We start from the raw sequence: 22,352 nt of genomic DNA, 5'->3' as shown, positions 1-22,352 counted from the left end.
GGGCAGGCAAGAGAAGCAGGACATTCCACCAGGCTGGAGGGTAAATATTTAAAGGGCTGTTTCCATGTGTATAAAAACTCAGTGCATCTGCTAGGCAGTATTTGCAGAGGCTGGGAGGGGAGAGCTGGACCCAGGCCAGCCAAGAAGCCTGTTTAAACCCTCTAACTCACAGCTCCCTCAACCCACACTGCACCGGCCTTCTGGCTCTTAGAGACACAGGGCCCTCTGCCTACTGATACACATGCTTGCACACAACAATACCCTGTGTACAGGGACATGACTAGACACACAAACATACATACATGCACGCACACACATATGCACAGCTCACTGGTTCCTACAGAGATGCACAAGTGAACACACACTCACAGCACCCAGATACACACCACAGACTCACAGCCAGACAGTGCAGATAGCACACTGCATGCCAGATCTCTCTCTCTCTCTCTCTCATACACAGACACACACACACACACACAAACGCACCAGCCACACTGTATCACATACCCAATCAGACCACATAGCTCACATATCATTACAAATACATCCACAGTGGCCTATACATCTCACATGGTAACTCACACACTTGGTCCACATGGCATCACACCCACAAATGTGTGTATGACTTACACTGAAACACACAGAGACCAAGAATCACACATTAAACAATATTACAGGTAAGCCAGTACATACACAGAAAGCCTGCCAGATCTCAAACAGGAATCAAATACAGTCATCCTCCACGTAATGATGTTTCAATCAACAACAGCCTGCATATTCAAGGGTGGTCCCATAAGATTATAATGGAGCTGAAAATTTCCTATCGCCTAGTGATGTAATGTTGTAGTACAGCCCATTACTCACATGTTTGTAGTGATGCTGCTGTAAACAAACCTACAGGACTACCAATTGTATAATAGTCTAGCATGTACAATTATGTATAGTACATAATATTTGATAATGATAATAAAGGACTATGTTGATGGTTTATCTATTTACTATACCATGCTTTCTATCGTTAGAGTGTACACCTTCTACTTATTAAAAAAAAATGTTTACTGTAAAACAGTATGCTGTGTTACTCCAGCAGCAGCCTCATATATCTCGTGTTTACTGCACTTCTTGATTGCACTGTTTTCTCTTGTGCTTGATTTAACCTCAAAATGTTTTGTTCATCATAGCCCCAAAGTGAACAAAATCCACTGCTAATGTTGCCAGTAAGAGGCCACATCAAGTGATTGTCCTGGAAACAAAATTAAAAGTGATTAAGGACTATGAAGGTGGAGAATCAGTGATGGTTATTGCTCATCAGTCAGGCATGTGCCATTCCACCATAGCTACAATCTTGAAGAACAAGATCAAAGTGACAGAAGCTGCTAACGGATCTGCTTCATTGAAGGCAATGATACTAACAAAAGTTCTAAAAGGGCCCATATCAGATAGACAGAAATTTCTAATGACTTGATTTGAAGACTAGACACAGAAGCCTATCCCTCCCAGCACCGTGATGATCACTGCCAAAGCAAAAATTTCGTGATGTTGAAAGAAGATGCTGGACCCAACTATGATGTTGAATTTACTGTTAGCCCTGGGTGGATTAAATGATTCAAGAATCATTATTTATTACATTCTGTGAAAGTGAGTGGTGAGTTTGCAAGTGCTGATGTGATGGCAGCTGAAGAATTTTTGAAAACTCTAGCAATCTGATCGTGGAGGAAAATTACTTGCCAGAGCAAATCTTCAATATGGATGAAAGCTGCCTATTCTGGAAATGGATGCCTGAAAGGACTTTAATCCTAAAGAAGGTCAAGTCAATGCCAGATTTCAAGACTTTTAAGGACAGGATGACAGTCTTGCTTGGGGACAATGTTGCAGGCCACAAATTGAAACCCTTTGTGATCTGGGACAGTGAGAACCCCAGGGCCTCAAGCATATCAATAAGCACACATGGCCAGTGTACTTCAGGAGCAATAATAAGTCATGGATGACCCAACTCCTCTTCCAAGACGCCCCCTTGAGTTGCTATGCCAGCAAAATGGAGAAATGCTGTTTGGAGAATAACATACATTTCAAGATTTTGCTTATTGTTGATAATGCTCCCACACATCCCTCTTTTATTGGTGATCTTCATTTCAATATCAACGTGGTCTTTCTGTCTCCAAACACCACCTCTTTGATTCAACCAATGGAGAAACGAATTATAGCAGCTTGTAAGACCTACTGCTCAGGGAAGATCTTTGTTCAGGCTATTGCTACAACTAAGGAAGGCACTGAGAAGATATTGACGCAATTCTGGAAAAATTACATCTTTGCATCGTGAACCTTGCTTGGGCTTAAGTGATGTCATCAATGAGTGTATGAATGGCATCTGGAAGAAGACACTCAAGAGGTTTATCCAAGCTTCAAAGGATTTTCCAAGCATAAGGGGATTAAAAATCAACAAGGTTGTGGTTGAAATGGCAAACAACTTCAACCCGGGTGTGGATGAGGATGACATTGAGGAGCTCTCAGAGGTGGTTAATGAAGAATTGACTAAGGAGGAATTGTTGGAACTGGAACAGGATCACATAGCTGAAGAAGAGGCGAGAAAAAGGGAAAGTACAGGAGAAGAAAAAGAACGCTGAAGAAAATTCACAGTGAGGAGTTTAGCAGAAGTTTTGCAGACCGCAACAAGCTCCTTAAAAGGTTTGAAAATGTAGACCCTAACAACAAAAGGTTTGCATTAATAGAGAGGAATGTTCATGGTGCATTATTTGCTTACAAGCAAATCTATGATGAAAAAAGAAAACAACCAAGCAAACTACCATGGATACATTTCTGAAAAGAGTGACACTACCTCAGGAACAGCCTCAGGCAGGTCCTTCAGGAGGGATTCCAGGAGAAAGCATCATTATCACAGGAGATGACAGCTCTATACATGTTATTGCCCCTGAAGACCTTCCAGTGCAACAAGATGTGGAGGTGGAAGACAGTGATATTGATCATCCTGACCCTGTGTAGGCCCAGGCTAATGTGTGTGTTCATGTCTTCACTTTTAACAAAAAACTTTATGAAGTAAAAAAGAAATAAAAAATTTTAAATAGGAAATCTCTTATAGATTAAGGATATAAAGAAAGAAGATATTTTGTACAGCTATACAACATTTGTGTTTTAAGCTGTTATTACAAGAGTCTGAAAGTTAAAAAAATTAAAAAGAGTTTACAAACTAAAGAAGTTACAGTAAGCTAAGGTTAGTTTATTACTGAAGAAAAAAATATTTTTAATAAATTTAATGTAGCCTAAATGTACAGTGTTTATAAAGTCTACAGTAGTGTACAGTACTGTCCTAGGCCTTCACGTCCATTCACCACTCACTGATTGACTTACCCAGATCAGCTTCCAGTCCTCCACATGCCATTCATGGTAAGTGTTCCATACAGGTGTGCCATTCTCTATCTTTTATACTGTATTTATACCCTACCTTTTTTCTATGTTTGAATATGTTTAGATACACAAATACCACTGTGTTAAAATTGCCTACAGTATGCAGCATGGTAATATGCTGCACAGGTTTGTAGCCTAGGAATAAGAGGTCATACTGTATAGCCTAGGTGTGTAGTAAGCTATACCATCCAGGTTTCTGTAAGTACACTCCATGATGTGTGCACAACAATGAAATCACCTAATGATACATGTTTCAGAATGTATCTTCATCACTAAGCAACGCATGACTGCATATACTTTAAATAGCATGTCACACTCACACATAAGTGTGCACACACAGACATTTAACACTCATGAGCTCACATAGCTCACACATCAGTTTACTTATTAAAGGCCCGAGAAACATCCTGCAGCATTACATGCTACCTTGCATATGCCACTTATCACCACTTAGGAGGCTTGAGACTATAAGTATAAACACTGTACATTTAGACTACATTAAATTTATTAAAAATATTTTTTCTTCAATAATAAACTAACCTTAGCTTACTGTAACTTGTTTAGTTTGTAAACTCTTTTTAATTTTTTTAACTTTCAGACTCTTGTAATAACAGCTTAAAACACAAACGTTGTACTACCATATAAAGTTTATATGGTAGTAATTAAGAGACTTACTCTGGAGTCAGATGGCCCGGGTTAGAATCCCAGTTCTGCTATTTATAATCTGATCTCGGAGGTGCTCATGAGAATTAAACGAGATAATGAATGATGAACTTAGAATGGTATCAAGCACATGATATGCACTCAATAAACCCTATAATTATTATACAGTTTGCAAATATTTACAGTGCCCATTTCACAGGTAAGGAAATTGAGGCCCAGAGAGTTGAAGTGATATGTCCAGAACCATAAGAATGATAATAAAGATGGCAGTGGTGGGGATAATTGTGGTGATGATGACAATAATGGTGACGATGGTGATGACAATGATGGTAGTGATGATGATGATGGTGATGATTATGATGATGATACTGATGATGGTAGTGATGATGATGGTGGTATTCATGGTGATGACAATGATGATGGTGGTGGTGATAGTGATGATGGTGGTGATTATGTTGATGATGATGATGGTGATGATGGTGACAGCAATGATATATAACAGCAGATACTTATTTAGCACTTACAAGAGCCTAACATAGTCTTCAATGCTTTCATGTATATTATCGCATTTCATACACATAACATTCATATGAGATAGGCACTATGATTATCCCCATTTTACAGTTGAGGAAACTGAAGAACATAAATGTTAAGTAACTTGCCCCAAGTTGCATAGTGAGTGATTCAAAGAACCATGCAGCTCTGGCCAAGGAGCCTTAACTCCTCTGACTTCCCTTCTGCTCTTCTGTGAAATGGTAACAACTATGTCTCCCTCAGAGGGATTGTTTCTAGGACTGGGCATATTTGCAAGCATAAATGGTCTTTGTAAACTATGAAACTATCTATAGATATTGACAGCAGTACCATGGATCTAGAAACTTCACAGAAAGTTTGGCTTTCAGTTTCTGTGATCAGAGAGGCATCTGGATCTCTGTCTGGTTTTCTTGGGAACATTCACAAATGCCAGAATTCTTTGAAGAAAGTGCTCAGAGAGAGATGGTTCTGGGGCCAGCAAGGGTAGAGCCTTGGGAGCAAACTGGTTTACATGACTTTTTCTAGCAATGAGAAAAGTTACATCTCAGTTCAGCATAGGCTATGTTACACTGTAGTAACAACCCCAAAATCATCTTGTTGTCATTAAATTTCCATCACCATTCAGCAGGAGGTTCTGCTCAGGGTCGCCACTGGGCCCCGGACTGATGGAGTGGCTAACATCTTGCATGTTGCCAGTCACTCTACCAGAAGGAGAAGATTGCTCTGGAGGGTCTTACTTTGGCAATTAAGCGCTTGGTCTGGAAGTGACACATGCCAATTCTGCTCACAAAGTGAGGAGACAGAACTAACACAAAACCCCACTCAAGAGGACCAGGCACAGCAATCCTACCATGTAGGTGGGGAACAGGTGGGGACAGCTGGAAATAGCTGTATAGCAGTACTAATGATGGCCACAAGGAGGAAAGAAGCAGCAGCTATGGCTCAAAACAAGGGGAGTGCTATGCTCTGCAGCCAGAACTGCTGGGGTGGATCCGCCTGCTGTGGCAAGCACACCTGGTCCTGAGAAAGCTTCCCTCCCAGGGTGATGTTCCAGGGAAGACTTGGACTATGGAGTCCTAGAGATCTGGATTTGGAAGCTGGTTTTGCAACAATTCTATGTAACTGTGGATGGTTATATCCTCTTTGAGCCTCAGTTTCCTCATCTGCAAAACAGGGTAAGCTCCCTACCAAAAAAGATATCGAGGAGATAGCACCTGTACTGTGCTAGACACCATACTTGGTACATACCAAATGCTTTAGAAAGGGTGGCTATTCTTCTCCAAGGGTTAAGGCATTGAAGACACCTATCCTTCACCCTGGCCCCAGCCTCTGAGCCTGGACTTTCCCACCTCTCAGTCTATCCCACCCTGTCGGCCTCCTGCTGTCATCAGGTGTCTGCAGCCCTGTCATGCCTTGCAGTGACACTGGCACATCCTTTACGCATGAAAGGAGAGAGGGGAATGCTGCCTACCTGGCAAAGGAGTGAGCCAAGGAAAACTTCAGTGGTTTATATGCATGCTCATTAATGAGGAAAACAATTATCCCCCCAAACCTAGGGACTTGATGAAGAAGAGATGTTCCAAGGTAGCACAGGTACCCTCATCCTGAGAATCTGCCTCTCCCGCAAACTATGGTTGCCTCTGGGTCCAGAATGATTCGTGGGCATCCCCAGCTCAGGTGGGTGGAGAAGAAGAGGTGGGGGTCTGCTTTCCTCAAGCCCATACTTCCTCAGCTTCCTTATCTTTTCTCTTTATTCTTTTTCCCAAGCACATGTTTACACCCCCATATCCCCAACTGCTGCCCATAAGTGTGCAGCTCCCAAATTGCTCTCTGGTCCAAACTTCTCTCTCAAGCTCCTAGCTCATGTTCTCCTTGCCTCTTGTGTATTTCCATGTCCAAGTCCACAGACACACCAAGTTCAGCCTGGTCCAAACCTAACTTATCTTCTCTCCCAGCCCTCCCCAACCTGGTCTTCCTCCCACATTCCCCATGTAATTGCATGAACATTTAAAGACATCCATTTGTTCAACACAACTTTAATATCCTCTCTCTAGCAGACCCTGTGCCAGGAGCTGGGGATACAAAAATGAAGGACATGGTCTCAGTCCTTGGCAAGTTCTCAGTCTAAACGGAAAGACAGACATGGACCAAGCACTGTGAAGCAATTGCAGGGACATATGGGGGCAAAAGAGGGAGTAATCAACTTTGCAGTTGAGGCTGGAAGTGGTTAGAAAAACCTCCCAGGGAAGGCAACTTGAAAGGTGAGCATCCTGGGAACAGGTGGGAGGTGGCATTCCAGGCAAAGGGAATAGCAAGTGCAGAGTCTCTCAACATCACAGCACATTCAGAGAGCACAGCCATCTGTGGCTAAAGCATCAGGTGCAGAATTGGAGGAAAGGAGTGAGTAGGGGTAATTAAGTGCAAAAGCAAGCAGGGGACAAGTATTTCGGTGTCACTTCACTATGTCCTGAGAATAGATTCCCTCTACTAATGGGGGCGCATTGACAGGACAAGTGTGTGTGTCTCACCAAGGAGTAAGGGATCTCTAGGATCACTGGGGACTCCCTTAGCCCAGTCCACGTTCAACAAAACCTGCCAAAAATGGGAGGTCATTTCCTTTTACCTTGTAGCTTCTGCTTCCTCTTGGCTTATGCGTCCTCTTAGCTTGTGCTGGCCATGACCTCTTAAGGCCCTGACTCTTCCTCATTTTCCTGGATTCTTCCGTAAACTCTAGTAATTCTGGAGCCTTGGGTTGCCTGGTCTTGCGTTAAGTCTACCCCAGGTCCAGCCAGCTGAAACCCAGGGAGACCCGTGGCTGCCCTTTCACTAGGGAATCTGCACAGATGAGATTGATAAGGGAAACAGAGGGGTTTGAGTAGCTCAGCCACCTCCAGGTCTAGTGCTGCAGCAGGTCTACAGGGCCTTAGAGGAAGTACTTGGACTTTATTCTGAGGGCAATAGGTATCCATAGATGGATTCTAAAAACGAAAGTGATAAAGCAAGATTTTTGAATTAAACAGATGATGGGAAGATGATCTAAGTGCTTGGCAGTGTGGGCCAGAACATTCATGGAGGAGGTAGCCCTGGCCCTTCTGCCCATAAATCAGAGGCTCTGGGGCACAAAGTGCACTAATGGGAGCTAGTCACTAAAGAAAGTTTATTTCCCAGACTCATGGAAGGCAGAGCTCACTCATTCCCACTTATTCATGTAGATAAGGAGCAAGAGTCTTGCTCAAAGTCACTGTATGAGAGTCCAAGCTGAACTTGAGTCCAATCTCTAATCCAGTGCTGCACAGCTTCTGTGGCTGAAAGCCTCCCCACCTTACAGAAGGGAAGAAGCCATTTCTAACTCCCTATAAACAACTGGGAGCCCCCACGACAGCTCCTTTATGAATGCAGCCTAAACCTATCACCCCGCTTCCTCCACATCCTATTTTTCTGGACTAATTTGTCAAGGACAGAGGCAGCCAAATCAGCAAGCCTGCTGCTGTGAAAGCCAGGTGGCAGGGAGGTAAAAATCCATGATAGGAGGCCCTAACACCCTTTCTGGTCCCTGAAAAAAAAAAACAAAACAAAACAAACAAAAAAAGCATTCTGAAGCCCACAATTCAAACATGCAGACAAGCACACACATACAATACACACATAGAAGTTGCCAATTCAGCCAAAAACCTTTCAGAAGTATCTCCAGGCTGCACTGTCTGTCCTCATTTTAGCCAGTTCTCCCTGGAGAACTCTGGGTGGGGATCCTGAGCAGAGACCACCACACAGATCAGTTGCCCCCTGGTCCTGCTCAAAAACTTACTTTTCCTCTCTAGGCTTTTTGCCTCTTAAATCTCCTCTTTGACGTGTACTCTGTCTCTTGGCTGCTTTCTGTCTCTATTTCTCTCTGTATCTTCCTGGATCTTAATGAGTCTTTTGTCTAGGTCTTCCTAGGTCTCTCTGGGTCTCTGCCTTGGTCTGTGTGTGTCTACGTCTCTGTCGCACTCTTTTTCTATTTTTTTTCTCTGTTTATATGACTCTTTTTCTGTGGCACCATTATAGACTAGCAGAGTAGAAAGAGCCTTTGGACTTTATCAGGCCCAAACCGGTACCTGTGAAAATGAGGAAATTGGAGCCCAACATGAGGAAGAGACTTACCCATGAACATACATCTAGTTTTGTACTAGTATGACTAAAGCCTCTCTTGTTTTATCAAAACTAGAGTTTTCCACACCAGTTTGTATTGGTGCCAAGTAGAAGGAGGAGAAACAAGATAAGGAAGGCAGTGGAGATTCTAGAGCAGCTAGGTGCACTAGGAAGAGCCTTGAATCAGTAGATAAGAACTCAGTTCTAGTAAGAGTAAGTGAACATGTTGCTTAACCTCAGGCATGTCACTTACCATCTCTGAGCCTCAGTTTCCTCTTCTGTGAAATGGAGATAACTAGACCAATCCTGACTGTTTCAGAGGTCTCTGATTAATTTCTTATTAGAGAAAGGATGTGGAAGTATTTTGGAATAAATTATAAAGCATCAAGCAGGAATGGAAGGCAGGACAAGGACAATAACTGATGACTGATAATGATGATGATAATGATGGTAGTGATAGCAATGAGAGTGGTAATGATGACAATGGTGGTGGTAATGAGAATGATGATGCTGGTGATGAGAGTTGCGATGATGGTGGTGACAGTTATGATAATGTTGATGTTAAGGTTATTGATGGTACTGATGATGGTGATGTTAGTGACAAGAGCTGTGATGATAGTGGAGATGTTGGTGATGACAGTAACGAGGGTGATGAGAGTTATTATGAGAGGGTAATGATAATGTTAGTGATGATGGCAGTGATAATGGCGATGTTGGTAATGAGAGTTATGATGATGGTGACAATGATGATGCTCGTGATGATGGGGGTGAGAGCTGTGATGGTGGTGATGATGGTGATGAGAGTTATGATGATGGTAATGTTGGTGGTGATGGTGGTGATAATGGTGATGTTTGTGATGGTGGTGGTGATGCTGGTAATAATGGTGACAATGGTGATGGTGGTGATGAGAGTTGAGATGAGGAAGACAATAGTGATGATGGTGATTGTGTTCACAAAAACAAAATGTAATGCCCTGGATCCAGCCTTCTGAGAGTGACATATAAAACAGTGAGCATGCTTTGGAGACATCAGCACTCCTTCCATCTCATACCCAAGAACTTCTCCCCACCCCATACCAACCCAGGCCTGCAATCACACCTTCTCCTCCAAGTTACCCCAAATCCCTGATCCAAGCTCCAGACCCCTCAGCCTTCCCATCTCCTCCAGCCCCTTCCTTGCAGGTGCCACTCTATGCTGAGCCGATGTGTGTCACCTCCCTCTCTGCAGCCTCAGCTGCTCTCCCCTGGCCACCTCCCCAGCCTGTTCTTTCCCTGGACTCACTCCTACACCCAGGAAAGGAGAGCACACACAGTCACCATAGCTATTTATACCTGGAACACTTCATGTTTTCCTGCCTCGGCCTCCTTGCATTCAGCACCGCCCTGCATCCAGCTTTCTAATACAGGACAGCCAGAGCTCTTCCTACTGCCCACACCCTAGCTCTTCCTTGACTTCTGCAGCAAGACCACTATGGGATGTAAGAGGGTTGCTCACAAGGTAGAACCAAACCCAATTCTCAGCCTCAGTTTCCCCAACATGGGAGTGATCCCTTAGGCTCTGGAGACTATGAGAAGAGTTTCCTAGCATGCATAGATGGAGGGTCAGTGGCTTCCAACCTCTGATGACACCCTTCCCTTCCACAGCAGGCTGGAGCCAGAGGAGTGCAGCTGTAAGATGGGCAGTGTTCTCTGTGTCATGGGGCAACCAGTGCTTCTTCCCATTGCCCTCTTTTTAGCACAGAGAAAGGATCAGGACCAGTCAGGGGATTAGAAGGGATTAAGAGCAGGAGGGAAACAGAGCTGTCAGACAGAACTAAAGGCTGAAGTTCGGAGCTCCAGTGTCCTTATCCTTGTAATGCCTCCCATCTGTTGTACCTCAGTCTCCCTTTTGTAGAAGGCATAGCCTCTGAAAGATGCAGAAGCCTATTGAATGGCCTCAGTGCACAAGGGGACAGCGGCTGGCAGCCTCCTACTGCCCTGGCCTCCCCTGCACCACCTCCCCCATCCATGGCTGCATCTTTGACAAGGACCGCTAGGGAATCAATCACTCTCAGCGGAGCCAGGCCCCGGCCCCTGACATTCCAATTAAATGCTTCACTCTGACCTTGGTTGCATCATCTCAGCTTGGAATAACGTCATCTATCTTCTGTAGATGGACAAAGCCTATGGACCAGGCAGCGGAAACTAGCAGCCACCAGTCCTCAGAGCCACCTCATCACCACAGGGACACATTTCAATCAAAAGGAACTGCAGCAGCAGCACTCTCAGGTAGAAAAGCCATCATCCTTCCCAGGGACAAGCATTCATCTCTGCTGGAGGAAAGAAACAGCCTGAGTCCCTGCCAAGGGGAGCCCCATGTTTATCCTGCTGCCTTTCCCATTAGTCGGCTGTCAGCATTCAGTTGGGAACTCTGGAGTCCCAGGTGGTGATCGGTGGGAAAAGGGAGACCAAGGACAGGGCTGATGGAACCTGGTTAGAGCTGGAAGACAGCCCCCCGCAGGGAGTGCCCTTGCCTGATGGAGTACATCCAGCCCTTCCCTGAGGCAGCCCACACACTTAGAGGGGAGAAGATGCCTCTACAGTGGAGCTTCTTCCAGACTGATAGGAAGAAGACCCTCCTTTCTGATGAGGAGACACAGCCCTTCCTGGGGAGAGCCCAGTCTGAGAGACACAGAGAAGACATGGCCCCTCCCTGGCTGCAGAGACACAGTACTTGCCTTGTAATACTCCATCTGAAGGGGAGTATCACAAGGCCTCTGCTGCATCATGGGTATCCCCCCTGCATTCCCCCCAATGGAAGGCCTCGGGAAGCTGAGCCCCTCAATGCAGGGATTCCTAGAGGAATGTTTGTAATCTCTGATGTCAGACAGGCCTGACCTGGGTTCCAACTCTAACTCTATGTTTTCCTCCCTGTGTGTCCTTGAACCAGTGACTCAACCTCTCTGAGCCTCCTCTCTTTACCAAGAAAGTGGGAACCACCTTGAGAAGGAAGTGAGGTCATGTATATGAAACACAGAACGTCTGACACACTGAGACCCTCAGTGGAAGACAGTGGACTCTGGGCGTGTCCAACTCAAGGGACAGGGAAAGGGAGCAACCCAGGTCCCATACGGTAAGAACCAAGTCAGCATCGGGGACCAGGAGTGGGGCCCCCAATCTGCCACACCCCTCTTTGGACCACCAGAAGGCAGCACAGAGGTCAGATGCCCAGGAAGCATACAGAAGACAACCTGGCGACCTAGATTGTAGGGGCAGGGGCCAGGACTCACCCCCAAGACAACTCCAGGTTTAAAAATTAGAATCTATTATCCCAGAAGCAAGAGAAGAGGTTCCTTGAACGCCCCCACCTCCGAAGAGCTGCTTCTGAGCTGGCACTGTTTCTTATGGGGTTATTTTTAGTTTGTTTTCCCAGTAATTATTCTTTTGGGTGGATTTCAGGGTTGTAGCTGGGTGCTCTCTGGGAGATGGGCACGGTATCCATACAAAAAAAAAAAAAAAAAAGAGGGTTGTTATTCATAGTAATTCAACTGGATTTGTAAAGTTGTTATTAAGCATTTGTCACCACAAAAGTCACTTTGATTTGGCTTTCCTTGGAGCCGTTCTTTCTGCCCAATTTTGCTTCCTTGTCTTACAAGGGAGGCCTAGAGTATTTAAGAGGCCTATCCAGAACACACAGAAAGAAACAGAGATGACTCTTCGCAGGAAGAGAAAACAAATCCTCTGAGGCTTGCATCTCAGAGGAAGAACATGATGTGGATAACAATGATAGCAAACGTGCACAGAGCACTTACCACGAGCCAGTCACTGCTCCAAAGTGCTTTGCAACTTTACAAGGTAGGTGCTATTAATATCTCCATTTTACAGATGAGGAATAGGCACAGAAAGGTTAAGTAAGTTGTCCAATGTCACATAGTTAGTAGATAGCCAAGTTGGTATTTGAACTCAGGCAGCCTGGCTCTGGAACTTGGCTTCAGAACCACCCAATGACAGCTCCTGGTGACCATCTGAGAGTATCTGAGAGACAGATGGTGAGATGGAAACGAGGACAGGGCCCCCGTGAGACCAGGGTTAATTTTTGTGTTCTGTTCTGCAAGCCTAGAACATTACTTCACTTGGCCTGGGGAGGGAAGGGGGATTTCCAAGTGAGGAAAACACTCTGCAGGTACCCCCAGAATCCCCTTGAGGATCCCCTGCTGATGGATGTTGATGCGGACACAAGAATTCCCAGGAAGATCAGCCTCAGAGGGCATTTATAATCAGATGTGCTGTGAGCTGGTGAATTAAACACAGGCTTTAAAAACAAATAAACTTGAGATCAAATCCCAGCTCTGCCAGTTTCTAGCTACATAACCTTGAACAAGTGACTTTCCCTCTCGGAGGCTCAGTCAGCTTCCTCTCTAAGTGTAGATAATATTTACACACCACTCAAGATGATAGAGAAGCTTCAAAGGGGCTTTGGATAGAAAGTAACTGAGAGTACAGGGCTGTGGTATCTGAACTACTGCCTCTTTTGCCATACATTCGTTTGTTCAGTAAATGTCTAGGAACATTTACCCCATGTGTGCCGCTGTGTTCAATGTTATGGAAGATTTAAAGATGAACAAAATGTAATCTGTGTCCCTCTATTAATCAATTATTGCATTGCTATAAAGAAGTACCTGAGGTAATTTATAAAGAAAAGAGGTTTATTTGGCTTCTGGCTCTGCAGGCTACACAGGAAGCATGGCACTGCCATCTGCTTCTGGTGAGGGCCTCAGAAAGCTTCCAATCATGGAGGAAGGCAAAAGGGAGGGGCTGGCATCACATGGTGAGAGCATGAGCAAGAGAGAGAAGTGGGAGGTGCCACACTCTTAAACAATCAGATCTCATGTAACTCAGATCTCACAAGAACTCACTCATGATCTCAAAGACAGCAACAAGCTATTCATGAGGGATCCACCCCCCATGACCCCTCCCACCAGGCCCCACCTCCAACACTGGGGATTACATTTCAACATGAGATTTGAGGGGACAAACATCCAAACCACATTAGTCCCTACAGATTTTATACGTGAATGAGAGGAAGGCTAAACAAAGATCAGATGGATTCTAACAATGAGGCAGACAGTGATTGATTCCACCTGCGGTGGATGAAACAGCCTTTACAGAAGGGCCCCAAGAAGAGATGGGGAAGGAGGAACAGGCATTCCAGCAGAGCAAAAGGGCACCACGGCAGAGAAAGGCATGACTTATTGGGGAAGAATGGCTAAAAGTGGGGAGGGTGGGCTGGAAAATATGTGTCAAACCCTAAATGTAAATCTGGGGAATTTGGGATTAATCCTGTGGGCATTGTGGAGCCATAGACGGATTTTTAGCAAGAGGAAGATGTAAGTGAGCTGAGAATCAGATTTGGGAGGTGGGGTGGGAACTTGAAGCAGGATTCCCATCTTAAAGGATCTGGAAAGAGAACCTGGGTTTTGATCTCAACTCTGAAATGGGCTCCTGTGTGAAATCAGGCAAGATACCCACTGCTGTGGGCCTCACATTCCCCCTGTAATGCTCACGGGTTACCAGGATGGCCTCTAATGGCCCATCTGGCCATATGTCTATGATGTGAGGGCTTCCCCTCTTCAGAGTAGACCCGGCTTCCTCTGCAGTCCTCAGCATGCCTGGCTCCTTCTCTCACCCTCCCAGCAGGCCCAATTGGCCCTCCTGCCCAGTTCAGGAATCCTGGGCACTGCCAACCCCAGGAGCCAGGCAGAGCTGGCTCAACAACTCTGGGAGGTCACGGGCAGCTGACCAGGAGGCCATGGAGAGAAGTTGGGCCCCTGGCTCTTCCTCTCCCACTTGTACCTGGCAGCCAAGTTGGCCAACAAACAAGAAGTTGAGGAGCTTGTAACCACATCAGAGTTCGCTGCCATTTAGCTGCTGGGCTGTGGCAAAGAAAGTGTCCTTGCTCTCTTCGTCTCTGTATTTCCGTCTCTGCTCTTGCTCTCTTTCTCTGGCTCGCATTAGGCAAGTGCTTTGCCCTGGAATTAAATGAAGCTGTATGGGGGTGGGGAGGAAAAGAGAGGGAGGGGACAGCGGAGCCCAGCCTGCATGGCTCAAGTCCAAATCCTCCCTTGGCTGGGTGCCCGGGGTGGTCCTAGCTTACTGTCCACGTGGGCCAGAGGGAGGAAGAGAAAGGGGACAGCTAGAGTCAGGGCTGGCCACGGGGTGGGGGATGGAGGAAATGTGATGCCTGAAGAGGAACTAAAGGTAGAGATTCTAGGGAAATGGGAGTAAAAAGATCTGTAAGCAGCCAGTACAGAAGGTAACCCATTTTGCAGAGAGTTGAGTTGCCCAAATAATGTTGGGCAGTAATGTGGGGTCGGGGTCAGGGACTGTGCACAGATGTGTGGGGTCGGGGTTAGGGACTGTGCACAAACACACTGATAAAATGTTTCATAAGCCTCCCAGTGTCTTTGGCCCCAAACGTGTGAAGTCGTATAACTGAATATAGTAACCACGAGCGTGCATGTCACCACAGATAGGTATCTTTGGGCACAGAGGCAATGGGCCTGCTTCCTCTCCAGCCCCTTTCCTAGTTTTGCCCCAGCTCTCAAATGCCCCAGCCATGCAGAAACACTCACTGTCTCCTGATCACACCATGTCCTCCCTGAATCCAGGCTTTAAAATGTTATTTTCTGTTCTTGAAGCAGCCTCCTCCCCTCCCTTTCTTCTCCCCACTTCCCCAAACCAGCTTGTCCTTCCCTTAGTGTAGCTCAAAGTCACCTCCTTCAAGAAGCTTTCCCATATCCTGTAGCACTCATGTCCTAGGCTGAACTTGATGCCCCTCGTTCCTGCCCCAGGGCTCCTGTGCTTCCTTCCAGGGCAGCACCCACTGCCACTGTGCATCATAATCCTATGTGTCTGCCCACTTCCCTCTCCCACACAATGGCAAACTCCTTGAGGGCAGAGGCCATCTCATTCATCTAGCATAGCTCCAAACACACAGTAGGTGATTAATAATTCACTTAGTCAATAGCCATTAACTGAATACTCAACAGACATCAGGCAAGGGGCACACAACAAGGGTCAACGCAGATAGTGCCTGCCTTCCTGGGTCTCCCCTTTATGGGAGGAGACAGGCAAATCAAGGCAATCTGAAAGCTGCTTAGATGTGGGAGACGCACAGCCCTGCAGGTGAACTGAATAGGGATGGGGGTGTGGGCAGTGTCAGGGAAGGTTTCAGAGAGGAAGAAATGTCCAAGGTGAGGCTGAATGACTGGATGAGTACATAAATGCAACTGCTAGAACTGGAGTCCAAGGTCTGGGTCAGTCTAGCATCCACACTGCATCAGGGATAAATCCCTGAAATAATTATCCAAGGAGCCTCATTCTCTCTAGGAAAGAAAAGATGGGTTTCCAAGTCCGAGGCAGGGCTGAGCCAGGCAGTGAAAGTTTGGGAATGGGCACACCATGGGGCAGGGAGCCAGGCATATCCTTACATGGGGTTATATTCCTGTCTGTGCCAGTAACTGGCTGTGTGGACTTGGACTTGTCACTAGCTCTCTCTGGGCCTTGGGTTTCTTATCTATAAAAATAGGAAGGGGGTGGATTCTGAGCAATAATCTTAATGAGAACATGACCCCATTGCAGGGGGGATTTACTGTATAGTGATGACTAGGCACTCAAGGTGCAGAGAGAAACTAAACAGAAGGAAATGTGGTCAGAACTTGAACCCTGCCTGATTCCAAAATCTCTGTTTGTTCTTTTTTTCCATGAGGCCATATAACCATTTCACAATGTGTCTGAGAACTTTATAAAGAAGACCCCTGAGCTGAAACGTGAAGATGGGCACGATTTTAATTGGTGGAGAAAAACACAAAGGAAGCTGGGTACAGCAGGAACAAAGGTAGGGAGGGAAGAATAAGCCTGGCATGAAGAGGAGCATCCCTCGTGATGGTGGTGGCAGGGAGTTCGGCTTGGCCTGGCTGGGGCAGAGGAGTCATGTTGGGGAATGGTAGGAGATGCAGATGTCTCTGTCCTGCAGGACTTGGTGGTGGGAAGTGGTGGGAGGAATCAGGGCTCTGGGGTCCCAGCCCAAGCCCTACCAGTCAGGATGAGGCTGACATGGCAGGTGGAGGAACTCCAGCCTCCGCAAGGAAAAGGGCATAGTAACAGTTGGGACTGCCAAGAGAAGCATCAGGGGCATGGGCTGTGGGCTCCCAGGCTCTGGAAGATCATGGAAGTGAGGTGCCAGGCAGGGCCCTTATGGGAACACAGACCCAAGACCCAATTATCGGGACTGGGTAAAATCAAAGACCCAGTTACTGAAGTAAGTGAATATGGATAAATAATCCAGTCAGTTTATTTTGTTAAGCACATATGCCAGGCACCATTCTGGGCACTGGGGATACGTTGGTGAATGGTTTATACAGAATCTTGGCCCTTGGGGAGCTTACATTCTATCAGAAGAGACAGATAGATACACAGACAATTATAAAATAAAATACCAACTGCTATGAATCCAATTAAAGTAGCATAAAAGAATAAAGCAATGGAGGTAGAACAATAGTTGCATTATTTTATATCAGCTCATCATATACCTCGGAAGGTATCTCTGAGGAAGTGGCAGTTGGGAAAAAACCTGAATGAAGTAAAGGAGCAAGGGGTTAGGGGAAAACATTCCAGGTGGAGGGAACAACAGGTACAAAGGCCCTGAGGCAGGAATGTGCTTGATATATGACTGCTGGGTGGCCTTTGTGGTGCCAGTGTAATAAAATAGAAGGGAGAAGGGGGAAGGGGGAAGAAGTGAATTTGGAAAAGCAGCTAGGGGTCAAATCACATAGGCCCATAGACCTCAGTGAGCAGTTTGGTTTCAATAATAGCAATGGTTAACCTTTACAGAGCATGCAGTGGTGCTCAGTACTGTCAGGTAATCAGTATGCATTTACTAGTATTTTAAAAGTGCCTGCTTGGGGGAGTTGATATGATTATCTCCATTCAACAGATGAAGAAACTGAGACTCAGAGAGGTGCGGTGGTTTAAAAGAAGATGGCTGTAGAGTGAGTGATGGGGCCAGAATGTTAGGGTGTCCATATGTTCCAGTTTGCCCTAAATGGTCCATTTAACACTGCTGCTCCAAAGTAATTTTTAGCCCATTTATGCCTAGTGTTCCATTATTGGAATGCTAAGCATGTGGGAATTATTTATATCCTACCGCTCCAGGTCATTGCCAAGATCTGATTGCAAAACTTCAAAAAATTGCAACCTCAGGCATAAATGGGTTAACAAAACCTCTTTTTACTCTCAAATATATCTTCTACCTCCAAAATTCATACGTTGAAGTTCCAACCCCAAGTAACTCAGCATGCAACAATCTTTGGAGCTAAGGTCTTTAAAGAGGTGAGTAAGTTAAAATGAACCATTTTCATGGGGCCCAAATCCAATATGACTAGCATCCTTATAAGAAGAGGAAGATAAACCATGATTCATGAACACAGAAAAATGACCGTATGTGAAAACATAGCAAGAAGGTGTCCATCTTCTAGCTAAGGAAAGAGTCCTAAGGGGAAACCAACCCTGCCAGCACGCTGATCTTGGACTCCAGCCTCCAGAACGGTGAGAAAAAAAAACTTCTGTCGTTTAAGCCATTTGGTCTGTAGTATTTTGTCACAGCAGCATGAGCAAACTAATACAGTTGCCTTGCCTTCTAGGACTGGAACCCAGGTCTCTGCTTGGGAAAGCCACATGCTGGCCATCATGCTGCCCTTAACTGCTGACATTCTCCTGTCCCACAAATAGCTATTGGTGCTGGAATCTGAGCTGGGAGCTCAGCCTACAGGGGAAGGCAAAGCAGCCCAGCTGCAGGGTGAAAGTTCGACAATTGCTACAATAGCCACGTGTATGCATAACTGTGTACTAAATGGGGTGAATGTCTAACAGCATGTAGGTGTGAATCTGGGTGCTGGGGAAGGGGAACAAGAGGCTGAGCTACTCAGAACAGTACTGCAGAAAGAACACTACTTTCTCATCAGAGGTGGCTGTGTTCCCAGAGCCCCTGTGCTGGCCTCCTTCACACACTGCCCTCCCCGTGTTGAACAGCCTATTTATGCCTGGTACCCCACTGCCCCTAAACATGTCCACCCAGAAATGGTAGCTTTGCTATATATGAAATCCTAGGCCCTTGCATATCACAGTGAAAGTGGCTAAATGGGTTACGTATCTGAGCTTTGGAATCACATATATGTGGTTTTGAGCTGTGACTCTGCTACTTTATAGCTCTATGACCCTAGGCAAGAAACTTGCCTTCACTGAGCCTCAGTTTTCTCATCTGGAAAATGGTTATAATAACAGTACCTACGTAACAGCATTGTAGTGAGGACTCAGATAATGCATGCAAAATGCCGGGCACAGTGACTGGCACGTAAAAAGCATGGATTCATTAACATTAGTCATTAATATTACTAGGTTCTCTATATGGGTTGGTGAAAGCTCTTGAACTTCTGCCATCTGGGCCTTATCTGTCTTGTTCAACCTATGCATTCCAGTACAGAAGCATTCCATAATACTTTACACACAATTAGAGCTCAATAAAAATTTCAAAGGATTTCATAAAATGACTGAATTAACAGGCCTCCGTTTTTGCAGCTGTAAAATGAGAGGGCTAGCTTAGGAAATCTCGGAACCCCCTTGAGCTGAGACAGAGTCGGATTCCAGGATGATCCCAGGAACGCGTCTTCATGATGCTCCACATTGGCTCATCTGATTGTCTCCTGATGGTAGACATTCTGAAAAACAGAGGCATGCTGAAGGACAGATGTCACCTGGCCTATCATGAGGGCAGGTCAGGCATGGGAGGAAGTGGGTGCCAGTTTATGTATGGGTCCTTGATAAGCATCCATGCAGGGCACTGGGGCCTGGGACAGAACCCCACTTGCTGCCTGGCTTCTTGGCAGGAGGACAGGGCTCTTCCAGGCATCACCTGGGAACTGGTGACTGAGATAACCTCCAACCATTGCCAATCCTCTGTCCAGAAGACACAAACAGAATGGAAACAGCAGAGACACTACCACCTTAAGTTGATAAGGTGCTCATCTAGGATAGAAGAGTACACACATGCCAGGTCCTCTCTCCAGCCCAGGCTCCAGTTGGGGTGGCTCCTCTGACTTCCCCTTATCTAAGCTCCAGTGGCATTGCTGTTTGGGAATCCGTAACTAGGACTAACAGGTGAGACCGAGGGCAGTCTGCTGGGGTAGTAGGAAAGGCAGAGGGAATGTATAGAACCCCTTTCCAGGTAAATGACATGCAGGATTGGAATAGCTGAAACAACTGGCTGTCTACCTTTTGCCAACTGCCTTCTCTCTGAGCAGTAGGATTTACACTGCTGAGAATGACAGGTCCATGGAGCACTGCAGGTTGTAGTCATATTTTATTCTCCAGGTGGGCTATCAGCTGCCCTTCACTTCCCTGAGGCAAGGAGGAGGAAAATCTGGCATTTGGAGAGTCAGAGGATCATCAGGCCCATGGACTTGGCACAAGGCTTCAATCCAGGAAGGGTAGATCCATATCGGAGGTACAGGAAGAACTTGAGGCTGAAACTGTGTTCTCTAAAGATAGCAGGCTGCTCCCTCGCCCTTTCCAACCACAGGCCTCAGTCTTCTCCATAAGATGAGCAAAGTGCATGATGCCAAATCACACCACAATTGCAAGCAATTAGAAGCTTAGTGTCTGCCTTCCCTTCTAGAAAGTTAGTTCCATGAGGACAAGAGCTGGTTTTGTCTTGCTCACTGTTGTACCTACAATGCCTGTGATGTTGGAGATATGCACCATACTACTGTGAAAGGGAGGGACAGAGACAGGGAGGAAGGGAGGAGGAGAAACTGAATCACAAAGGAAGGTCACATAAGAGCTATGGGGTGGGGTGAGATGGGGTTGCAGAGAGAAGAATTCTATGTCTGAGTCCCTGCCCACCCTGACCAGAACACTGTGCTATTTCCACAGATGGCTGGGAGAGATGCAACATTGCTGCCCCTCAGACCCTAGTGTCAACTGGGAACATTTGAGGAGAAAGGAAATTTGATCCACAACACAGGGTAAGGTGTGTCTTGGGCTCAGAAAAGCACCTTGTCTCTTCCTTCTGGCCATGCTCAGGCTCCATGACCCTTCTGATGGGGTGCTGGGCAGGGATGGAGGGCCCTCCCTGCTTCCTTCCTCCTCTTCCTGAAGCCCTCCTCTGCCTCAGGAGGTGGATCTTTCCCCCTTTCTCCCCCACACAGAGCCTGATTGCTAGCTTGCTTCTCAGGGGGTTGGTGAATAAGCCCTTGGGTGACATTAATTGCCATCAGGCATTAGGGGCCTAATGAGAATAATCTTCTTTGACGACTCCAGCACCTTCTATCCCCAGGGCCTCCAAGAGCTGGCCAGCTCTCCTCAGGCTGCACCTCCCCCCAGCTCCAGACAGATGTGGGGGTGGGGGAAGGGCCAGAGCAGCCCTCTACAGGCCCCAGTACCAAGCGAGGCAGCAACAGCCAGCAGCCAGGGAGGAGGAAGCCTTCCATGAAAAATGCAAGCACATTTTCCAAAAACAAAATGTCACTGTCCTAGATGAAAGGAAACTCTCAGGGTCAAGAGGGCTAGCATGGAGTCAGGCAGATGGAGGGCACGGTTTGAGTGCCCCAGCTGGCTTTGCTCTGACCTGGCCCCACACTCTCACTCCAGTTGAGTGCAGAGGTATGGAAGGGTGACCCTCGAGATCCATATCCTCCCCAGTAGGGATATGTCCATGGGATTGAAGACCCTGTCCCTCCAGAGCAGGGTAGGATTGAAATTCACCCTCTGGGAATTGGAGTTGATACCCAACGAAGCTATAAAATCATTGCCATGGATCTGATGCCTGGTTGACAGATGAGGTGTGAAGGTTGACTTGCCGGGTCTGATCTAGCTTGCACTCTAATGGAAAGGGCCTGATGGTGGGAACAGATATCACTCCAGCCACCCCTCCCGATAGTCAGCAGGTGCCTGGGTGAGTATGCAAGAGGGGCAGTTCCCCACCCCCACCTCATGCCGCTTTAAAGGCTTGCTAAACAACCTGTAGGAAAGCACTGTCCCCTCCTCTTCTCCGTCTCCCTTCCCCAGCAACAGAATAAATAGGTTTCCCGCAGCTGCGCCCCGGACCCATCCCGCACGAAGCTGAGCCCCAGAGCCCCCGCGGCCCGAGAGGAGCTGGGCACAGCAGCGAGGCTGATTCCCAGCCAGTGCCCAGCGAACTCTGGGGGTGGGGGTAGGGTGCCCCCTACCCGCGCCTCTGGAAGAGCGGCTGCAAAACACCTCCGGCGCCCGGTGGGGAGCGTGCATCCTTTGAAAAGGGACATCAGTGACTGCGGTGGCGTCTACCCTGGAGAAACGCAGCTGAGGGAGGTGGAGGCTCCTCCCGCCGCAGCTGGCCGGCCCCATTCGGGTCCCAGCGCTAGCCGGCGTTGGGAAGGAAAAATCAAACATAAAATAGGGGCGAGCGGAATCGCGAGGTCGGCCCTTGGCCCGAGTCTCATTAAGGAGCCGCGCGCGCCGCCAGGCTAGGAATGCGGAATGGACACGTGGACAGAGGAGGGGGAGCTAGGAGTGGGGGAGTCTCCGTGGCG

General features: G+C 46.8%; 1 protein-coding gene across 1 annotated transcript; it reads right to left on the bottom strand.

Annotated features, from left to right (window-relative positions):
- Nucleotides 1-17,052: 17,052 nt before the first annotated feature.
- LOC100978810 (uncharacterized protein TMEM132E-DT) lies at nucleotides 17,053-22,351 on the bottom strand. The gene is made up of 2 exons (XM_003818002.6): nucleotides 21,803-22,351; nucleotides 17,053-20,548 (listed from the first exon to the last, which is right to left on the bottom strand). Exons 1-2 carry the CDS (start codon nucleotides 22,210-22,212, stop codon nucleotides 20,455-20,457), a joined length of 504 nt encoding a protein of 167 aa, XP_003818050.1. The 5' UTR covers nucleotides 22,213-22,351; the 3' UTR covers nucleotides 17,053-20,454.
- Between the last annotated feature and the right edge of the window lies 1 nt (nucleotide 22,352).

This window comes from Pan paniscus, chromosome 19, assembly GCF_029289425.2.
Source record: "Pan paniscus chromosome 19, NHGRI_mPanPan1-v2.0_pri, whole genome shotgun sequence".
NCBI classification, from domain to species: Eukaryota; Metazoa; Chordata; class Mammalia; order Primates; family Hominidae; genus Pan; species Pan paniscus.
Note: the sequence above shows the minus strand (reverse complement) of the source record. Positions and strands in the feature narration are given on the sequence as shown.

Coding starts and splice junctions, on each gene's coding strand:
- LOC100978810 (XM_003818002.6), bottom strand. CDS start 22,212: ATGTTTGATTTTTCCTTCCCAACGCCGGCTAGCGCTGGGACCCGAATG. Junction 20,549..21,802: donor GGGACAGTGCTTTCCTACAG/GTTGTTTAGCAA, acceptor TCCCTTTCACAG/TAGTATGGTGCATATCTCCA.